The 23,984-nt window shown below is 43.5% G+C and overlaps 1 protein-coding gene across 1 annotated transcript; it reads right to left on the bottom strand.

Moving 5' to 3' along the window:
- Positions 1–439: 439 nt before the first annotated feature.
- On the bottom strand, positions 440–13,796 carry LOC122404191 (fatty acyl-CoA reductase wat-like). Its single transcript, XM_043408121.1, is given in 8 exon segments — positions 440–752; positions 1,008–1,305; positions 3,755–3,819; positions 4,023–4,111; positions 4,225–4,470; positions 4,545–4,638; positions 13,628–13,697; positions 13,700–13,796. Coding segments are annotated over 8 exon segments (1,257 nt in total). The 3' UTR covers positions 440–454.
- Positions 13,797–23,984: the final 10,188 nt, after the last annotated feature.

Here is a 23,984-nt window from a genome sequence, read left to right as displayed (position 1 = left end):
AATTCAAACTTACTAAGTAAAGCGGAATTGTGGCTACAAAAACATGGACTTCAATTCGAACATTTGATGCGACTTTCTCACGAAATCGTTTGTGTTAATTTAGTCAAGATTCCTGAATTGAATGTAATTTCGAGTCTTAATAATAAACACAAGTTCTTATCACTCCCTCAAGCAGATTGTCATTTTTTGCTGAAATTTTAATTCCTTTGCCTTCAAGGTCATCCGAAGGTCATGTTGTACTAGGTCGTTGATTTCGACTTGATACGGCCTACAATACTGTTAAGTCAAAAATATAAAGTGCCATTTAAAAAAATGAAGATGGCCCCGACAATAATAAAAAAAAATTCGAACGTTTTTTTGATTGCAATGTATAGCCAATCGAAAACAGATTAGCTTTTCTCTAAAATATTTTTTATCAGATTAACGCGAGTACACTCGGTATATGCATTATACTTCATATATTAAATACATACTGAGGTTTTCGACCCATGAGGTATGTCAACATATCAACAATTGCTGCTGGTACTATGTGGAAGAAAAAACTATACAGTTGATACACAACGAAATATCGTGCCATTATGAACATATAATACCAAACAATTTTTACACTAGGTACTGCAAAACCATACTTTTCATTCCATTTCATAAATTCTATCCAAGAAATTGGATTCTGACATGATGATACAGAATTATAAATAGGTATTCTTTCCTCATCAGATATATTGGAATCATTTGATTTTATCGAAGATTTTCTATAGAGTATAAGAATTACCATTAGGATTATGCTTTAGACATATTTACTTTAACTGTAATTTTGTCTACCACTTTCAATTTGTCCTCATCTATAGTTTATATTCATAATAATAGTAGTATCGTCATCTTTTTATTCTTTTCTATTTACAGCAGAACAATATTAGTTCATGCTTTAATTATATATAATCGAAAGTAATTAAACAAATTAGATTTTCAGTCCCAGTTTTAAAGTGATAATGCAATTAAAGACTTACCTATTGGCAATATCCCAAGCAGCACAGATGACATTAGAGATTACATAATCTGCTGGTATAATTTCTGCTATATTTTCTGCTACACAATGTAGTGTATGCACCAAACCTACAATAGATCCCATAGCTACACCCGTTGCTCCATACAGATTATTTGTCCATCCTGAAAGTGGCTCTTCGCTTGTTGATATCATGATAGAAGGTCGAACAATACATACTGGGAGCTTATTGCTGTACTTTAATACAATACTTTCTCCAAGTGCTTTAGAAAATACATATGTATTGGGCCATTTATCATTTATGTTTAAATAACGCGTTAATTCGTTATTAAGAAACGGCGGTTAAATTCTCGCGTGATCTTTTGAAAAAAAGGGGACATTTCTTATACGGTGTTGTCCTCAGTGTTCGCGACATTCGAGAGCCTTCTCTGCGTCGTAACCTGCTTCGGGAGCAATACCGTGTAGAAAAAATCCAAATTTACCTTCAATCATAGTCACGCGATCGGCCCAGTAACGGTTCCATGAGAACAGGTGTTACTACGCCGAAATAACAGAGAGGATTCAAAATTAAAACGAGACAGACAATTTCCCCTCTCGCGATCGCGGATAAGAGGGTCTGTCTCGACAATCACTTGCTATCTGGTTCTCGACGAGTTCGCTTCTTCCAAGCCGACCTCGTCCAACACCGCGATCACGATATACGCGCAATTAAATCCGTTTAATTGTATAGTTACACCACAGAACCGAAACGGAACGAAATTAAGACTGTGGTAAATTCGAAAGAATTAACCTAGTCGGATTTCGTACCTCACGGTTTCGTGAGTTTAGTGATCGTTGTGTGTACAGAACCGTTCTGGAAAAACGCAGCATTGAAACAATTTACAGTGAACAACCGGTGGCTGATCATAATCGTGTGTGCACTTCAATAGTGTTCGATTATCGCCACCGTTGTGTCAATTGTTTCAAATCATAAGCGATTTCCCACATTAACAACCGGTGGCTGATAACAATCGTCGTAACATTTAAATAGTTGAGGGGTTGCGTGTTAGGATAAAATTAGGTTTTAAATAAATCGCCGTAGTTCGCCTTGTGTTCTTTATTGTCAGTGTTGTCCACTCCAAGTCGTGGCGAAGACTGAGTTCTACATTTTCCTTTTTCTCCTTCGAACTGTTTGCAGCCACCTAATTGGTTGAACCGATATGTCGAAGTTAACCAATTAGGCATTTTGCAATTCGGAAGTCGCCGCCTACTCCTTGCGCCCTTGACGCGCTTTTTGAGGAAGGCGACGCGACTCGGTGGGGGGTACCTCTGTCGACGGAAGTTTGGCAATGCAGCGGAATTTCCTACAGGTCTAGGCCTGGTGATGTCACCCGCCGAGAGTCGCTTGACTCGGCCTTGCAGCCCTTCGGAAATCCATGGTTTATGACATGTGCAATATGCCACTGAGGCCGTTCGAGACTTTCGACGAAAAACATGCCAAGTAATAAAACGCTTAAGAAACGGCTTTCTCAAAAGTGGCCTTTTCGACTTTGCTTGTCGTAAACCATGCTAGCATTTGCACACCCAGATGTTTCTTTTGTTGCGCGAGCTAGCCGCTACATAGTGTTCGATTGTCGCCACCGTTGCGTGGAAGGCACGTACCGCTGTAATCAGCTGTCGTGCAACGAGAACCGAGAAAACCTTCTCGGTTTTCCTTGAATTTTTGTGCGATTCAAACACTCGGATAGGGGCCTTTTGGCGTATACCCTGAGTGGGATTGTCGTTTCCGAGGGTCGAAATCTCAGTTTGAGTACCACCCCCATAGGGGCCTTATTCGGCGTATTCCCTGGGTGCTCTCGGCTGAATTCGATTAGCTCGAACGTCGGTCACTCATCACCAGTGTGTACGGACACTCGGTGTAGAGCGACGTTCAAAAGGGCGCCGTGGTGTAAGCACCTTAACCTTCAGACGCTTCTAGCGCAGTTAAGGGCTTGCATCACACCGGTCCCGTACGGACCAGGAAACGACGCTGAATCACGGAGTGGACAATTTTGGAGCCTTACAACCTCCAACTGTTGTCACCTCCAGCCAAAATTCAAGCTAGCAGCAGTGGGAAGATCGAGGCTCAAATCTTGTCTTCCCCATCTGCTGTTATAAAATTTTCCAGAACTGCAGTCGAACGTTTCTCGATCACACGAGAAACGTTTAAGTATACAGTCCACTAACACAGTTGCGTATCGCTGTGAAGGAATCCCGCTCCTGTTTATCATAAACAGAGACAGGAGCGTGTGGATTGACGCGAGTCAGACAACGCGACGAGCGTTGTCACATATTTTCAACCAAATTTCGGTCTCTTTTGTTGCAGAAGACCGAGACGAGAGCCGTAGTGGCCTACGGCGCGGCCAGGTTTTTTACGAGCCCAACCAGAGCTCGTTTTTTCCTGGTGGTGGATTTTTTTTAAAATACAAATTTCTTCTTTTGTTTATTTAATTTTTGGTTTTTATTTTGTTTAATTTTCACATTTTTAAATAAACGGCCTAGTCCAAGAGACTAGGCGAAAGAAATTTGCAAGTGTACCATTCACTTTCCCACACATTCCCACTCCCTCGTAATTCGGACACCTCGTTAAAGGGTGAGAGCGACATTAACTCGCACCTATTTTAACAATCAAGTATACTACAATAATGGAAAATTTATAATTAATCATTGTTATCTCTACTGTAACTTTCTTATTTGCAGAATTAATTTTTAATCCATTTTGAATTAATTCTTACACTGGAGTAATTTTCTCCAGTTTATCATCATCCAGAACATCCAACAATGTTAATATCTTATCACTAGACTGCGGATCTTTATGCAAATTCACATTTTTATTAATAGAATTAATGAAACGAAAGCTTCGCAGAGGGCTGTCTCAGCCCCTAAATATAATAATTCGTATCTTACTTTAAGTATTTCCCATATTTTTGCATATTAAATGGATTCTGTAGTTTTTTGAGGATTAAAATTTCCCATAAATGCATAAACATCCGCAGTCTACTTATCACCATCGATGGGAACTTTGTAATGTATTTCATCGATAGATTTAAGTATACAATGTGAGAATGCAGTTGACACGTGTACAAACGCCTGCACAATGATTTATAAATACAGTTTATGTAATTCAAATTCTAAATAATATTATTTCAACTGTTAATAGTTATTTATATTTTTTATTTAATATTTAAACGTGTGAAACGTACCTTTAAATTTGGCAATTCTTTTGCAAATAATAACATATATTTTTTACTTTTCACGTTGGTATTCATCGCTACACGAAATATTTCGTCAAATCGAACAGTTGCGGCAGCATGAAAAATAATATTTGTATTCATCAGAATCTTTTTACTTTCCGGTGATAAACCAAAATCTTGTTGTGCCGCATCACCTTCTAACATTATTACTTTATTGAGAAAGTTTGGCTGTTCACGTCTCAATCTACTGAATTCCTGATTACAATGACATATCAATTATTACTGTTCAACTATGTATATACATATATCATTACATCTATATTACATACAATTCCATTAAAATTTTCTTTAAATCGTTCTTGTGAATTTTTCCCCTTTTTCGGCCTTACTATCATGTATATTGTCGCAACATCTGGACAGGATCTGTAAATATTGTTGCGAGCACCCTATGAAGAGATCCATGGCTCACTGGTAGCCGCGAGTGAGACAAGCGACGGCGGGGAGGAGACGATCGAATCGATCGACCTGTCAAGCGAAGACTTGGAGAAGGAACGCGATCGTGAACTGACGTATTCGAGTGCCGAGTTTTCTTTGCTGCAATATTTATTGTTGTTTTCTGTTGATGCTTGTTTGAGTTCTGTTGTATATTAAAGTTTCGTTTATGCCAAACCGGAAACGTAATAGTGGTGTCAGAAGTGGGATGCCCGCTCGTAGTGGCATGCCCACTCGCGCATCCGCGGCCTGTGCGGAGCCTTCCCCTGGAGCGACGGGCGACGGGTCTCTGCGGGAGTTATTCACCACCCTACAACTGAGCATCGTTGGACAGATGCGGGAGCAGCGTAGGGACGACGAGGCCCGGTGGAGGGAGAAGGACGCCAAGGACCGGCGGGCACGGGCGGCTTTCGAGGGCCGTTTGTCGGACATGGAGGAGCGTATACAGGTCGTAATCGCCTCGTTACAGACCGGCCAAAGTTTGTTCGGTAGCGGCGCGGACTCTCGGGGTGGGGAGAATGTGCCTGTTGTAAATAGGGTTGTGAATGGGGTTGTAAATAGTGTTTTCCCGGCGTGTGACCCCGCACCCGTTAGTGCGGTCGCCGCTGCCCCTGTTCCGGAATCGCGCGTCTTCAGTCTGGGATACGTTGTGAAGCCGCCGACGTTTGACGGGAAAAATTCGTGGGAGGAGTACAAGGTGCAATTTGAGACGATCGCGCGCGCGAACGGTTGGAACGATCAAAAAAAAGGGACGGCTTTGGTCGCTGCCCTCGAAGGGTCGGCGAGGAGCGTCCTCACAACGCTCTCCGCTGCCCAATGTGGGAGTTTCGCGGAATTGGTTTCGGCGCTCGAATTCCGCTACGGGGCGAAAAATTTGTCCAACTTGAATTACGTACTCTTCCAGGGCCGTAGGCAGCGAGGAGATGAAAGTATCTCCTCGCTAGCCACCGAGATTGAGCGATTGGCGCAGTCTGCTTTCGCTGACTGTCCGGCGGAGACTCGCGATAAGCTCGCTGCGTCTCAATTCGTGACGGCATTGTCGAGCCCAGACATGCAACGGGAACTGCGACTCGGCGGTTTCACGTCTCTTAGGGCCGCCGTGACCAGAGCTCTTGAGATCGAGGCTGTTGAGACAATGTCGCGCGGTTCCGCGGCCGAGTTGTGGGAGCGTTACTCGGAAAAACGGAAGGCTAAACCTTTCAACGCTTTTGAAGGGTTTCCGGCGAAGCAGCGGAGGCTCGAGGAATCCGGGGATCGATTGGACGACACGCTGAGGGCCCTGAAGTGCTGGCTCTGCGGCAAGACGGGCCACCTTCGCAGGGACTGCTCCAAAGCCAGGAGCGGCCAAGCAGGACCAGCTCCTGCCAGGAAGCCCTTCGGGGGAAACGGGGGAAGAGCGGCGTAAGGGGGAGACGCCGGTCTGTAAGGAGCAGTTCCCCGGTCGTCAAGAGCGTGGCGATGCAGGAGGCGGCTGGCCGTCAATGGAGCCCAGCCAACGGGATTTCCGTGTGTGGAAAAGTCGGTGGGAAACCTTGTAAGATAATCCTAGATACAGGTTCTCCCATCAACCTTTTGGATCAAGGGCTGTGTGCGTCGACGCATATCGCCCGAGCAAAGCTCGACATTCGCTCTACCACTGGAGAGAAAATGAGGGTGTTTGGTAAGAAAAGCTTAGGGGTTAGCGTGGGAGGACTCTCGAGCGTGGAAGATTTCTACGTTGTCGACATGGTGGAAAAGTGCATCCTGGGAGCAGCGTTCCTGAGGAAGCATCGTTGCAGCATTGACTTGTCCCGGAATGTGCTGAGCCTTCCCGGCATGCCGGAGATACGTTTTTATGAGCCTGCTGCCCAGGAGAGGGCGGTGGACGTGAGGGAAACGCTCGTAATGGAAGCGGTCGTACCTCAGCATTTGGAGGAGTTGTATACACGCTGTTCGTTGGGCTTGACGGAAAGACAGAAAAAACTATTCACTGGTTTACTCCGTGAGTTCCGGGACGTTTTTGCCACGGATTCGACTCGGATCGGGAACTGCGACTGGGTGAAGCACACTGTCGATACTGGGGATTACCGCCCCATCAAACAGGCGCCGCGGAGGTTGCCTTTACACCGTCGAGCTGAGGCGGAGGAACTACTCAGGAAGATGTTGGCGCAGGGCATTATTGAAGAGTCGAGGAGCCCGTGGTCTTCTCCGATCGTCCTCGTCAAGAAGAAGGATGGGACCATGAGGTTCTGCGTTGACTTCCGGCGCCTGAATGAGATCACGAAGAAGGACTCGTATCCTCTGCCCCGTATTGAGGATACCCTGGACGCCCTCGCCGGGTCTTCGTGGTTCTCAACTGTAGATTTACAGAGTGGCTACTGGCAGATCTCCATGGACGTAAAGGACAGGGAGAAGACGGCCTTTTCAGTTGGAACGGGGCTCTGGCAGTTCAAGGTGATGCCCTTTGGGCTTTGCAACGCCCCTGCGACTTTCGAACGCTTGATGGAGGACGTACTTCGAGGTCTCACGTGGAAGATTTGCCTGGTTTACCTGGACGACATCATCATCTACGGGAATGACTTCGAACAGGAGCTCGAGCGTCTCCGAACAGTGTTTTCCCGTCTACGTCAAGCCGGACTACTGATGAGCCCCAAGAAGTGTTCCTTTTTCTGCCGGGAAGTGAAGTACCTAGGACACATCGTCACCGAGAGCGGAGATACGTGGAGTGTCGGGTTCCGGCAGTCAGATGACTGGATTTTCCCGCCCGTCTCGTCCCAGGAAGAGAACGTATCGCTGAAGAAGACGGGACCTCTCTTACAAGCAAGAAGAGCGCAAGCCCGAAGGCGCAAGAGAAGGGTTGGGACGAGGAGAATTTTCGGGGAACCACGTACCCACGCCTTGCCCAGGGTTTTTGGGTGGTTTTCCCTTGGGCGTGAAGGCGAATGTCGAGGCGACAGTCGGAAGAGGCCACGCAGCGTCCTTCCCACTCTTCCGTACTTGGGTACGGCAGCGACCGACGGAGGAGCTGCAGCGATCGGGACGATCGCTTCTCGAGAGGGGGAAGCAGTGTTGCGAGCACCCTATGGAGAGATCCATGGCTCACTGGTAGCCGCGAGTGAGACAAGCGACGGCGGGGAGGAGACGATCGAATCGATCGACCTGTCAAGCGAAGACTTGGAGAAGGAACGCGATCGTGAACTGACGTATTCGAGTGCCGAGTTTTCTTTGCTGCAATATTTATTGTTGTTTTCTGTTGATGCTTGTTTGAGTTCTGTTGTATATTAAAGTTTCGTTTATGCCAAACCGGAAACGTAATTATATGCATAAAATGAAATAAAATGATAATGAAGAACGATGAAATTAAGAATGGAAAGTCTCAATCCTAAAAATACTATAAAAATTTCATTAATTATTCACACGTTATTCTTGAAAGTAATTGATTTGTCATTTCATAATTAATGGATCCATTTCGTTTATGCTTGAACTATTCTTAAATTTACGATTTTGATGTAGGACACGAGATAAGTTTTCTCACATTAAAAAAAAGTAAATTTTCAGTTCTTTTCCCCCCCAGAATATGTGGTTAGAGTATTAATTCAATTAAATTGTAAGTATAATATTTTTAGTCTGTATAACGGATGTACCTTTTGACCTGTTCGTAGAACAGAAAATTGATGCATGTTGCAAATCAATGATGGATCTGACACATTAAAAAACATTCGATAAAGCAATGATACTTTGATATCAATAATGATACTTTGTATTATGTAATGATACAAAGTACGGAAATGGACAAATTAACTAAAAAATTAATTACAAATTTTAAGTAAATGTTACGTCATTTTTCAAGCAGTCTCTACCTTATTTCATTACAATATGCTATTTTATTTAGACTCGTTATGAATAATTACTACAAAAATATAAACACGGAAAAAAATTTTCATTTTCTATAAGATATTAATTCTTATATATTCGTGTACGATATTAAATGGTTTGGAAAATCGTAATAAACATCGAATGTATTAAAATCAGTAGAACTGTTCATATACATGTGGGATTCTTGCCCTTGCAGATTGGAATATACGAGGGAATCCCCTGACGATGAAATAAAACAGCGGGAACAGATGTTTAAAAGATAGTTTATTGACTAATACTTCCAAGTGATCGACTTTGGCGCAGGGCGACGACTGACTCCTCAATCGGGTCCCCGTCTTAAAAACTACCGCCTGTTTACGTTATCCCCGCATCGCGCGGTCTCACTCACGCGCCACGCCTCTCACTCACCACACTCGGCCATACCTGCGAATTCTTCGGACACCGAAGCACACTCTTTATACGGTTTCATATAATCAGCCGCGGTCGTGGTGAAGCTCGGTCCTTCTCCTTTACCCACACGAACCACTTCGTACCTGTTCCTTCCATGATAGTTAACCACTTTATATGGTCCCAAGAACTTTTTATGAATCTTTAGGCCCGTGCCGAATTGTGTACGCTTTATTACAACTAAGTCGCCTTCTTTGTATACATTAGCTTTCTTACAACTACGATTATAACTACGTCGGTTCTCCTCTTGAACCTTTAACAAATTTTCTTTCGCTACGTTCCTTAATTCTACGCGTTCATCCGTAAATTGCGCTATCGCTTCTTTCTGTATCAATGCTAAAAGGGGAGTATCTTCGCGCTGTTTCATCTTTATTCCAAACATTATTTCAAAAGGTGACCTGTCTATACTACGTTGATATGTACTATTAATTGCCCTTTGAACTTTGTCTACTTCTTTGTACCATTTGTCCGGCGCATCTATTGACAATTTAGTTAAAATTGGAATAATAATACGGTTAATCCTCTCGACTTGCCCGTTCCCCCTTGGGACACCGGTAGTCGTTACAATATGTTCGATTCCTTCCTTTGCACCATAATCTTTAAAATCTGTCGAGGTAAATGCCGTTCCTCGATCTGTAATTATGCGTCTCGGGTTGCCGAATGTCTTTTGTTGTACGGTCAGTCTGTCTAGTACTTCCTTTGTCGCTGTTGTCTTCGTGGGATACAACCACACGAACTTGGAGAATCCGTCCACTATAACTAAAATATGTCTGTACATTTTACTCGTCGCCGTCATTGGTCCTATATGGTCTATGTGATATGTCTCAAGAGGTCTGTCTCCTTTTGGGATCGGCTGTAACAGTCCCTCTCTCTTCCCTTGTTTACGCTCCGCTAATAAGCATGGTATACAACAGCTGATAACTCTTTCTATGTTTTCGTTTAAGTTGGGTATGTAGAATTCCTCTTTTATCCTCTCAGCTACCTTACGCACTGAAAAGTGCCCGTTTTCATGAACTTTTTTAATAATATTAACCTGCATACTTGTAGGTAAAACTATCAAATTCTTATCGTTTACGCGCTTCATTAAAATATTATTCTCTATTAAATAATCATCGTAAGGTTCCGTTTCTAATACGCGGCGTATAGCGTGCAGTCTCTCCTCCTCCTCTTGTTTTTTCCTAACACTCTGTAATAATGTGTCTTCTATACACATCACTGGGAAACGACTTAACGCATCCGCATGCTTTAACTTTTCTCCTGCGCGGTGCTCAACCTCAAAATCAAACTCCTCCAACGACAATGCCCATCGTGCAACTTTCGGCGACAAATCTTTCTTTTTGAGGGTCTTTTGGAACGCTTGGCAATCGGTAACTAATTTAAATTTAACGCCTAACAGATAAACTCGAAACTTTTGGACCGCTCGGATTATCGCTAAAATTTCTAACTCGTATGAATGGTATTTTCTTTCGGCTTCTGTCGTTTTACGGCTCATAAAATATATCGGGTGACACTGCTTCTCGTTTTCGTATCGTTGCAACAATACGGCACCTAAACCTTCCATACTCGCGTCCGTATGCAATTCCGTTATGGCTTCTGGATCGTAGATACGAAGTACTGGTTCTTTAGCCAAAAGATATTTTAATTCTGAAAATGATTTCCTTTCAACTGTCCCGAAAGCAAACGTTCTATTAGATTTTAGCAAATCAGATAAAGGTTTTGCTATACTGGCGTAACCTTGAATAAATTTACGGAAATATCCGGTCAGACCTAAAAAACTCTGTACATGCTTACGACTTTTTGGCTCCGGAAATCCTTGCACTGCTTTTATTTTTGCCGGTGATGGTCGAATATTCCCATCTTGTATCAAGTGCCCTAGAAACTCGATGCTTTTTTGGAGAAATTTACATTTTTTCCAATTGATAATCAATCCGTTCTGAACTGCCACCCTTAATGTTTCCTCTAACTTTCTGTACGCATCCTCATCATCGATACCCGGTATGATAAGGTCGTCCACGTAAGCTAATGCAACTTTTCGTCTTATTAAGTCACCGAACACTTCATCGATAAACCTTAGAAAATTAGTAGGGATATTACATAAACCGAAAGGTGTCTTGAGAAACTCAAATTGTCCGTCTGGGGTAACGAATGACGTAAATTTTGTGCTATCGTTCGCTATCCTAACATGAAAGAACCCGTTCTTAAGATCGATTGTTGAAAATACTTTTGCTCGCGTGAGCGCATCAATACAGTCTTCAATCAAAGGCATAGGGAAACGATCTCTTACTATTTTCTCGTTTAGCTTGCGATAATCTATACAAACTCTATAGGTTCCATCTTTTTTTGGAACCACTACTACAGGACTGCTATAATCGCTTGAGCTCGGTCGAATTATACCTTCCTTTAACCACTCATCTATCTGCTGCGACACTATTTGTTTTTCTTTCGGAGCCAGCCGTCTTGGTTTGGAACAAACCGGAATATCGTCTGTCAATGTTATTCGGGTTTCCGTTCGCGCGTTTGTCTTAACGTCCGGTTCGTAATCTCGTATCAGTCTTTCGATGTCCGTCTTGTATGGCTGTCTTACGTTAATCTCATTAGTCTCTATATAATTTATTTGCATCAGTCTACTAATATCATCAACTTCTTCTGCCGCCCCTTTACCGCTTATTTTTGCCGATACATCGCCGTTCCAACGACCGCTTTTGCCGCTCGTCTTAACCGGTCCTTTTTCCGTTCGCCGTATCTCTACTCGCCCCTTGTTTATACGAACGTCTAAACTTCCCAGTGACTCCCTTCCTAGAAGGACTTCGTCACGCATACTTGATTGATTCACGACAAACATTTCGGTCTGATATACTTCGTCTCCAATATCGATATGAGCCGTAAACTTTCCTATCGGCCTTGTGATCGCGTTACCAAATCCTGCGAACTGTCGAATGGTCTTATACAATGCTGGTTTTCCTATCTTTTCATACACTCCTGAGCTTATAACGCTTACTTCGCTACCCGTATCTAACAATGCATACACCGGTAACCCATTAATTTTGAGTGCGACTTTCTCAGCGGAAGTATGAATGGAATTAACGCCGGATACCCGTTTATCCGACTGATTCGTTCTACTACAATGAGGTGCTATATGTCCGAACTGATTACATTTAAAACATTTGAGCCCTCTCTCTTTATCCGGACACGCTCGATAATCGTGTTCAGCCGACCCACACCCGTAACAATGGTTTATCTTTACTGTTGCCGCGCGCGGCGACGCCATCTTTCTTCGTTCGTCTTGCCTATTACGCGTACTTTGTCCGGTACTTTCTTTAATTTTATCGAATACTTCGAGGTTCTTTTTCAATTCCGACAACGTTCGAGATCCGTACAATACTGCTTTATCGCGACGCTCGCCTTGTAAACCATCCGCAATATACTGAACGAGAGCTACCTCTTCGATATCGCCCTGATTCGCGATTTCCTGCATACTGTAAACGTACTTACGGCTAGTTTCGTTCGGTTGTTGTCTGCGCTTAAATAACTGCGAGTGAATTGTCGCTGGATTCACCTCCGCTTTAAATTCTTTAAGTAGCCCACGTTTTAAGCTATTCCATGTCTTGATGTCCCTCTCGAAGGTGATAAATTGTCTCGCAGATCCCTTCAGCATCCGTTTACCGTAGATGAATTTCTGCAACTCGTTCCACACCAATAGTTCACTTGTGTCTTCAAAGTCGCTAATCCAGTGATCTATCTGCAACTTATCGTCTCCGCTGAAGTGTGCTAGGCTGTCCTCAACATCCTTTATGGTAAATGACGCGACCTGTCGTGTAATCACGTCCTCTCCCTGCTGAGCTTCTTCTTCACTGTCCTCGTCTTCTCTCATCGCGTCCTTTAAACGATTTCTTAATTCCAGCTTATTACCGCTGGTGGGTAACCTTAATTTCCTTGCTGCTTCCTTCAATTCTTTTAACTTCATGACGCCGATCCGGTCATACGTGTATCTAACGACTTCACCTGTCTCGTTCCTCCCTCTGTCTTCCCGTCCTGGACGTCGCCTTCCTTGCGACGTGTTTTCGATGATTGTTTCCTCAAGCTCCTCCTGCCCACTTTCATAACTTTCCTGACTTCCTCCAGGTATTCTTACGTGAGCCATCACCCCTGCTTCTTGTAACTTTCACCTTTGCACCACCTTTAACAACTTCACTGTCACGGTACTTGAGTATTCGCGGGCGGTCAACTTTCCTCACGCGACACTTTTGATTGACTTCAACTATCTCACTCGTTACACTTTATCTGTCCTCCTGATTATCCCGGACGAGCCCCCAAATGTGGGATTCTTGCCCTTGCAGATTGGAATATACGAGGGAATCCCCTGACGATGAAATAAAACAGCGGGAACAGATGTTTAAAAGATAGTTTATTGACTAATACTTCCAAGTGATCGACTTTGGCGCAGGGCGACGACTGACTCCTCAATCGGGTCCCCGTCTTAAAAACTACCGCCTGTTTACGTTATCACCGCGTCGCGCGGTCTCACTCACGCGCCACGCCTCTCACTCACCACATACAAGTTGATAAAAAAAAATTACTAAATAATAAAAAAATCATGTATATGTTATCGGAAGATTACCTCAATATTTTTTCGATAAGTAATTTACCCAAGAAACCTGTCCCTCCTGTTATCAAAATGTTGGTGTTTCAAAGAATTTGGCAATTTCACTTTGTTGTTTCTTTAAATCTGATGATTCGGACATATCCAACGTATCATATAAATACGCATCACTTCCTTTAGATGTCATCTCGATGACATACCTGTTGTACACGTAATATACGTAGTACAGTATAATAATTACTTAATACAAATCTGATGGACACACAATCATTTAAATACGCGCTCTCCTTCTCGAGCTTAGTGAAAAACAATCAATCAGAACATTTGTAAAAAATCTATCTTAAGGGGCCATTCTACCTTGTAGGCGCGAAAAATACATGTTTCTTTGTGATTTTTTTTGCGGGCTATTAAAGAGCGATTAATTCCGTGTTTTGTAGATACATTTATTATATATTTAGCTATATTTACGAATTTTTGCAATGCATAATATCTATTGAGTACGCTGTTTTTGTTGATGAACATACAATAGTTTTTAAGAACGGCGCCTGACTGCGTATGTGATATCTTGCGAATAAGTTGTCCGAATTCCAAAAACCAACGATATTCTTAATGTAGATGAGTGTGTTTATAGCATGAACTAGGATATTTTTAAAAAAACAAAAAATGTCAATGGCAGCTATTTTACGAAAAAATACTGAATATTTTCATATATTCGGTTGCTTTTTTGTTAATAAAAGAAAAAGTATTGCATATATCGCAATTATCATTGTTCATGCTATAGGGAGACCAGTTCTAAAGATACCGTATAAATTTCATGTTGATATCTTGAATAGGTTTTTTGTTATCACATACGCAGTGCCGAAAAATCTAGTTTCGAGAAAAACAGCTTTAAAGTTTCACGTCCAGTTGTTATACCTGCGCGCGGTACGTTTCAGCAGGCTATAACTTCGTTATTTTTTCAAATTTCAATTTAATATTTGGTAGATATATTTGCGAGACTACATACTAAAAGAAAATGCAAAAAAAATTTGATTATTTAAATCCCACAAGGTAGAAAGGCCCCTTAAATCAATCAGAGCTAACGATTACAAAATTATGGATTTGTGAAAGAAGGCTACTTTTTTTTCAATACAAAAAATATAAAGACAACTAAAAAGAAATTAAAAACAAAATATATAAAGCATAAACTATTATATTAAGGAATATTACGGTTCATGAATTTTTTCAGAAACATATTCAGCTATTATTTTAACTGCATTCTGTTTATTATATCATAAATACTTGAATTTTTGTTAATAAAATAAATATTTCTATTTGTTTTTAGTTTAAATATGAAATATGCGTACACATATGAAAACTGAACGTATTGAAGTTTAAAAAATATTTAAAAAAGACAACATGCTATCAAATATCGGTAAAGAAAATGGCAATTTTGATTTAGTATTTCCTACCGGTCCCGAACTAACACCGATTGCAATTCTTCTGGTGTGAATTCAACAACGGTTAAGTTTCAACTGCGAACTGGTCTGATCCCGTTTCAATACCTTTAAGACGATATTCATTTCCTCATGCACATATAAATGTTACCACCTCCATATGAAAATTAGTGGATCATTTATTCTTGAACAGCAACCTTTTGGACTATAACCATGAGTATAATAGTACGTGAAAACTTGATAAATGTACTCAAAAGTAGTTCCGTAAATGATACTTTTGTATCCCCACCACTAGAGAGATCCCCCTTGAACCAGTGAGGCGAAGTGTAACCGGAGACGTAGCGGCATTTTTTAAATATCTTTATTACTTTCGTCACCTTCGTTTAAAGCCCCTGTCAGTGTACCACACAAACAAACACACAGACAAAATGTTGGCAATGTCGCGGATGCTTTACCAAAATTCGGTTCTAATCAACAGGAGTCCGGTACCACACGTATTTGAAAGTACTAACTACTAGTATAAACAAATATATTTTAATTATATCCATTTTAAAAGCATGTGCGCCCCTTTTCCGTATGAAAAATTAGGAAACATAATTCTTTAACAATTTTTGAAAAACACTTTTTCAAAAAATCTGAAAAAAGTACTCAATAATAGTTGTTTAAATATCGAGTAAAATTCGAAATTTAATTTAAATCCGAAACAATTCGTTACCTGGTTTGTTTTCGGTTACGCGACCGACCAGGAAGATTCTAGGTCGACGCGTCCGCTATTCAAAACATTAGAGGACAGAAAAACTCGGTTCTCGAGGTTTTCTGTAAAGTCACGCGAACGATAAATTAACGTTCGATTTTGAAGCAAGCGGTTTAAACGCCCGAGTTTAGAGAAGGTACGAAAATTCTATAATAGACAGAGACGGACGAGAGACACGGCGACAGCGCCGCGTGACGGAAGACTCTCCCCCCTCACGCGCTCACTTTTGGCAGCTCGTGCTCGCCCGTCACTCGCTATCAAACCACTGCCACGAGCACTTCGGTACACGAACACGCTCAGCAGTTGCATAAAAGAATAATTCGAACATTCCGACCCGAGTCGAGTTCTTCGACTACCCTCGGAGTTCCAAAGGAATTATTCGCGAGTTATCGTAGCGAGCCAGTCGGTACACGACCGAGCTCGGTACTCAAAATTAATTTAATTTGGAATAGACTCGAGGTTCTTCGAGTGCTTCCGGGGAAACGATCCCATAATCCAGGTGCGGGAAGAAACCCTGAGTGGATCAATCGTTTCCCCACGGATAGAGGGTTAAACTCAATCCCAATTTATAGGTGCGAGGTTCTTCGCGCTTTTCTTAGGGCACGACTCCATAATCCAGGTGCGGGAAGAAACCCTGAGTGGAATCATCGTGCCCTAGAGGATCGAGGTTCAAACTCCTTCCTCCAATTGACTGTCAAAAACGGCTTCGAACCCACCATACAGGGGTGAAGAGTACCCTGGGTGGATTTGCCGTCTTCTAGTCGAAGCGGGAGACATTTTTAAACCCCAGTTATCGGCGAAAGCTAGGACACGTCCCAAAATCGCCAGTGGAGTACGGTCACTGCGCGTAGGACGGCGACTCCGACAGCAACGTGGTCTCAGGCCCAACCGTAAGTCGCCCTAAGGGCGCCGTTGACAAGCCTGCACCACACAGTGCCCGTACGCACTTACGAAGGCGGTGAAGGGCCGGGGACCGGCTGAAAGGTTGGAGCCTTACAACCTCCCTCCGATCACCTTCTCCTGCGACAGTCATAAATTGAAGTCGTGAAATTAGACGAGCAGAAATCTCGTACACGACAATAATAAGCAAGCGATTCCCGATTTAACGGGAACGCTCACACATACAGTCCACAAGCTTAGCTGCGCATCGCGGCGGCTGAGATCCCCGCTCCTGGGTGCGACAAGCACAGACCAGACGAGCGCGGAAGAAAGTAAGACACACAGCGTGACTCACGTTCACAGGTATTTAACGCCTATTCGTGTCTCTTTCTGTTACAGATTTACCAAACAGGATTAACTGCAGCGGCGTCTGGCCGGGCAGACAACTCTTATCTAAGATTTTGTTTCCATAAGTTACTATGAATAAACGGCTTAGTCGAGTCATTCGACTAAGCGAAAATTAAATTGAAAATCTGTATTCTTTCCTCCACGTTCCTTCCCTCACGATCCGGACCACCGTTAGGCGAGGTTTTTTCAAACCTACTCCCCCTAACAATAGTCATAATGTTACGCTATAGCTGTAAAACTATGAGCATGGTCACATAAGTAATTAAGGCAATATAAAGCTTTTTCACCATTTATTAATCATTTTTTATTTTTTTTGACTACGTTCCACCCCTTCGAAAAAACTGAAAAAATTAGAGACTAGTAATTCGTTTGAGAGCTGTATACTGTATAAAAACAAACGTGGTCACTTGATAACTTCGACAAAAAAACGTTGGTAAAAATATTTTCGAATTTTTTAAAAATCGAATTTGCATCCGAAAATTCTGAAAAAATTCTCGAATATGTACATCAGTCGATAGAATAACCATAATTTTTTTCATAATTTTTAATTGAGCAGAACGGGAGATACTAAGGTTAAACTAAAAAATGATTTTCACCCCGTAATTACCCTTGTATTAGAGATACCGGGTTGAAACTCTGTAAAGAGGGTTTTTTTCGAACCACATATCGAGTGGTATTAACCTCGTTCAATTTGGTTTGGGGGCACTTTTACCATGCTTATTCGGTTAGGCCCTTTGCCCATCACTGATCACAGATATTACGGCTTCCAAACCGTCTTCTTCACTCTCGTTTGTAAAATAGTTTTGTATTTGTGAAGGAGCTGGAATTATTTTATTCCAACTATGCCGTATATTTTCCGGCATAACTTCTGCCTATGCGTGCACCAAAATGTCTATAGAGTCTTTTATATTATAATGGGCATACAATTCATTGACTCCACCCTCATATGTTAAAATTGAGCGGCACATTTGAGTTTGCACAAAATCTGAAATTGTGTGCCAAAATGTGTGCAATTTCGAGTGAAATGACTTAGTGGAGTTAGGGAAAGGTATTTAATGGCACCTCCAAACATGTACGTATTCGTATCTTCGCAAGGTCAGTGAATAGTACATTTATCGAACAGAGGTAGCTAACGAAACCTATCTTACAAGTGTTGCATTTTTTGATCACTTACAGGACGGTGGAAGCGTTCTGTTGCGTCGCAGACCCTCGAACGTCCCGTCGCGATGCAATATACCACTTATTGTTAGGGTAGGCCCAACCACTTGCTCGCCTCTTTATTAGGCATTTTTCGTCACCTGGGCAAATGATATTCTTAAGGCCAGACGTCGGCTAGGTGGTTGGAGGCGCCGCTCGACCACCCATATTTCCAATATGTTTTCATTCGCCCTGGTGCCTCTTAACCGACTTTCCTTTTCCAAAACAGCCTTATGCACACCTCCACTCCTTTTCCTAGATCCCAGCCTACATTTTTCCCAACTAGCCAATGCCTGATAAACCACTCCCAATTTTCCATTCCGATTCCGGCGTCTCCACCCACTAAAATTAGATATATAAGTGTGGGGGATCGGTACAGGAGAGGGTTGTAATAATCTACTCAATCCACGCCACTGGTTAACTGCGAGAGCAATGGAATTTATTTGAACGTTGCTTGCAGTATGCGTATATGTATACGACGGTCAGACAAAGAAACGCGCTGGCGAGGTGCGAAGCGCACGGCGTCTATTGCAAGTTAGTAATGCCTTCTTTGCCCTCTGTTGTGCCGGGGTTTTATACCCGGTCTAGGACAAGGACAGCGCGTATGTCTGTTTCGCACAAATCCGACGCCAAATTCGGCGGGAAAAAATGTTTCGGCCGCGTGGCCAACGCCGATGACTCTTCCTGGCCGCCGGAAAAACCCGGGCTTGCACCGGTGGTCGCCATGTGCGCCCATCGACCCTGACCGGGCTCGTACAAGCCCCTTCAATATAATACCGTTTTTCGTCGGAGGCGTAGTGGCGACGAAGTCGCTACACAAGGTAGACTGCGAGCTGCAAACAATTCGATTCGACCTTGGGACGCCATAGTGAACGGACTATCCTAGTGCGGACAAACGGCTAACTAGAGCGAGCGTGCGAGCAAAAGCAACAGCAAAAGGACACGTGTGATCCACAAGCCGAAACAAAGGACAGCGCAAGCAAGGAGGGCAACTCCATAGCAACCCTGGCTGCTGGGCCAAACAAAGCGAAATTCCTCCATCGCCAGGCAGCGCGACTGGAAGGAGAACCTTATGCACCAACATACAGAAGAAGAGCTGTCTCGCTCTCTGACTCCAGGAGAGGAACAACGGAAACTCCAACTCCCATGCTAACCACCAGTATGGAAGTTCCTCAAGCGATCACATCATCCCTGGTAAACACCGAACAGCAGGATAAGTTCATCCAGCCGCGCAAGAGGAAGACTTGCAAGGACCCCAACACCACAGCTGCAAACCTGATGCGTCCCGCAATGGAAGCGACGCCCACCCCAAACCGCTACGCTATCTTGACGAATATCTTCGACATCGAAGATGACTCCGAACCACAGCATAGCCCCGCCGAAAATGTATACCCTACCGAACAACAAACCCCAGCAGCACAAGGTACAAGGTAAGCCACCACCTATATTTATCCTCACACACATCAAGGACCACACCGGGCTATGCAACCTGATCAAGAACACAACACAGAGTAAATTTGAAATCAAATATCTTTCCAATCCAGCCAAAATCACCCTAGCCACAACCAAAGACTTCCTTGCTACCAAAAATCTCCTATCCCAAAACAGAATCCAATATCACACATACTCACTAACCTCTGAAAAGACTACAGCAGTAGTCCTTAAAGAACTCCCCAAATTACCCACAGAAGAAATTCTAACCGAAATTCAGGCTAAGGGACTTAACGCCCTAACATGTTCTGAGCTTAAACGCAAAGAACCCAGTTATCTTGCCACATATAAAGTAGTTCTTGCTAGAGGTACCACCTTGCAGCAAGTCCACCACGTAAGAACATTAGCCCACACCCGAGCTTACTGGGAAAAGTTTAATATTTCTCGCCCGTATATCCAGTGCTACCGGTGCCAAGCATACGAACATTCTTCCACCAACTGCACTAAACACCATAACTGCCTGAAGTGCGCAGGTAAACACGCTACAAATGACTGTACCAAACCTCCCACAACCCCAGCCACATGTTTCAACTGCAAAGGTCCACGCCCGGATAACTACAGTCAATGCCTATCCCTGCTAGCATTCCTTAAAAAACGTACCATCTGTTCGGTAAACGAAAGCTCGCTCATTCCGCTGGCCAACTCGAGTTGTTTCCGGTCCTTTATGTTGCCAGATGCGGGATCGGTACTACGTTGCAAACGTCTTCGAGTCTCTCGCATCTGGCAAATGTCAATGTAAAAGAATAGCATTTTTGGAAAACGAAAGAAACGCGACACTCGAGTTGACCAGCGAAGGGCTATATTGTTCCGCGGGTGGTACGGTCGTCGAGGCCAAATGTAGGCACCGACGACAAAGGCCACCGCCGACACGCGGAACAATATAGCCATAAAAGCAGACGTAGACCAGACGCAACCCCTTGTTGCGTGGATAATCCGGAGTTCCGTTTCTTCCTCGATAAATTAACGCGGCCGTCGACTTGGGGAGGAAACCTCGGCCACCCTCGCCAGCGTGGCCTGGGACTTTCCTCCACCACCGAGGTGAAGGAGGAGCTTGCTGCCAAACTGGGGCAGGAAAATGGGTCCTCCTCTCCCAAGTCGATGGCCAATCAATCGACTCACGATTCCACAGAGGAATTTGCAAAACACCCCCAAGTGTACCTCTTGGAGGGGATCTAAGCTGAGGAGGAAACGGACTCCGGACACATTGGGCATTCTAGTTTCAGTCGTCAACCGACAAACCAGGTTCATTCTAGTTTCAGTCGTCAACCGACAAACCAGGTTCATTCTAGTTTCAGTCGTCAACCGACAAACCAGGTTCATTCGAGTTTCAGTCGTCAACCGACAAACCAGTTTTCAATTCTCGGTTCAGTCGTTAACCGACTAAGTCTAACAAGTCTAACTAACAAGTCTGTAACAGTACAGCAGTTTTACTTGAGTTGAACGCATTTTGATAAAGTAAGCGCGGGGGAAACAGTTCCTCCCACAGTTCAACGCGCTTGAAAACATTCATACAGTCCACTTTGTTATTATTAAAAATAAACCATTTGAAACCTCTCCAACACGACGACATCGCATCACTCCAATCCGACCTACAACAATTCGGGCGCGAAGACCATCCCTAAAAACTCTCCCATCCTCCCAGATAAAGCCCAAATAATCCCAAACAACACTCCTCGTAGCATACCTCCAGCAGCAATAGCCTCACTCCCTCTGCAAAACCTTCCCGCACCACCCCTCAGAAGAACCTACGCCAGCATTACCTCACATAATCCTACCCACGAGCAAACAACCTCCCAACCTAACCTGTCCAACCTATTTGCTAAGGGCCCAAGCCATTAATGACATCCTAGATATCAACAGCATGGCGGCAGCCCTAGATTTCCTGTACACCAAACTCAGCTCACGCCAAACCAAAGTCCAAAAACTCCAAGCATTCCTTGAAGCTGCTGAACTCATCAATGGCTAAGCTACCCCCCAAAATACTCCTCTGGAATGCGACCGGCATTCTAAATAAATCCTCAGAACTCCAAATCTTCCTAGAACACCATCAAATCCAAATAGCTCTAATCACAGAAACCTGGCTGAAACCAACTGCCTCCATCCGCTTAACCCGCTACAATATAATCAGGAATGACAGACCTACACCACGTGGAGGAGTAGCCATCATCATCCACCACAGCCTTACTATTTGACACTCTCCACCAACCTTTCCTGGACAGAGTAGAGGGCGTATTCATTCAACTCACCACCAACCCAAAAATCATCCTCGGAGCAGCCTATCTCCCTCCAAACAAACGCTTCTCCCAGCACGACCTCAACACCCTTACCTCGCACAACCAAAAATTCATCATCGGGGGTGACTTCAATGCCAAGCACCCCAGCTGGCACAACACAAATACAAACAGCAACGGCAAAACACTGTACACGCATGAGGGGGGCTGGGGGTTCAAATGACAACCCTCAATGTACCCCAACAATTATTTTAATGTTTATTTCGCGGGTGTGGGGGTGTAGCCACACGTAGGTTAAGTTGTTACCAAAACTGGCTTCGCAAACGCGACGACGTCTTTACCAGACTCGGGCGTCGATAACAGACTGGGGTCTTTCTTTTCACGTCCCCTGAATATATACACTTTCTTACCCTAATAGTAAAGGTAGAGAAAAAGAGACAGGACAGAAAGACGGAAAAACGAAACTGGAACATACATAGCGTAGGAAAAGTTTAGCGAAAGAGAGTCATAAAAGTCAAGAGGCTCGCCGAGCCCGGATCGGGGTGGTCCGAGGCCCAGGCGAAACCTTGAAGGAAAACAGACGCCTCGCACGGCTCTGGTCGCCAAGAGTTCAACAGGACGACCAGGCTCGCACGAGACCCTGGGAAAATGGAAAAATAGAAAGCTTAAAACTATCCTTACATTCCATTCTCATTTATACTCTGGCAAGGGCGTAGTGGCTATACAATGGCCGCTACACGCACATGTCCAAAAATTCCTATCACATAGCTAGCAGCGATACTTACTCCCACAAACAGCCGCATGCTAGGCCATCCAACATAGACATATTTCTAACCAACTCACCACACTATTCGGAATGCCATACAATCCACGACCTCCCCTCGAATCATCTCCCAATAATACTACACCACACCAATAACTGCACCCAATTTACCAACTGCTCCCACTCCACCACTGACTGGCACCACTACCGCTCCCAGGGGAACAGGTCAATCAATCAATACAGTGTTCAATTTCCCAGAAATCAGCTAGTTGATTATGTAACTGTTGATTCGTTACAACATGGCATGTGGTCCGTGTTTGTGTTGTAAGATGTGCGCGAGTCATGTTACCAATTATAATCCACCCGAGTTGTGTATTCTGTAATGATGGGTAGTTCTGTGGCGTCCGATGCACAATAGGTACCAAAACATATCTGCTCCGATAATCATATCGATTTCCCCGGGTTAATGGAAATGGGGGTCCGCTAGCATGATATATGCAGGAATCGGTAATGCAGATAAGTCGATGTGTGTGCTTGGAATATTTCCGATTATTTTTGGTAATAATGAACAAGAAATCGATTTGGTGAATCCGTTGAATCTTTACGTTATTTTTACGCATGATTGATATTGTAAGTTACGTGCTAAATTTCCCATTCCCGAAACTCTAATATTCGTGTATTACACGGAAGTTCTAGATTTTTAATCAGCGCGTCAGTGATGACGTGAGACTGGGATCCTGAGTCTAACAATACTCTACATTTCTGTCTATGTCCCTTACAATCATTTATGAATACTACCGCAGTGGATAACATTGTGCAATTGTCATTTGAATGTGAAATGTAGGTGTGTGAGATGACTTGTTCTTTAAAAAGGTTCGTATCCGTGTCTATATTTAAATTTTGTGTTTGTTCGTGCGAGAGGGAAACATTGGTCGATACTGATGGTTTATGTACACCACTGTCTAAATGTAAGAGGGTGTGATGCCTTTTTGAACATTTCCTACATCCTCCACGCGTATATTCCATATTTCTATGGCCTTGTTGGAGACAATTAAAGCATGCACGCAATTCTTGAATCTTCGAAATACGGTGTTGGGTTTTCTCTTCTAAACGAGAAAGTTTTCGTTATGTAACAAAAACCATCGACGCGTGTGTTGCGTTTCAAGTTTCGAGATACAAGTCAAGAGGGTGCAGCTGTGTCCCTTCCTTGACTTGT

This window comes from Colletes gigas, unplaced genomic scaffold (assembly GCF_013123115.1).
Source record: "Colletes gigas isolate AHSC1104 unplaced genomic scaffold, ASM1312311v1 Colletes_gigas_Sc00120, whole genome shotgun sequence".
NCBI classification, from domain to species: Eukaryota; Metazoa; Arthropoda; class Insecta; order Hymenoptera; family Colletidae; genus Colletes; species Colletes gigas.
Note: the sequence above shows the minus strand (reverse complement) of the source record. Positions and strands in the feature narration are given on the sequence as shown.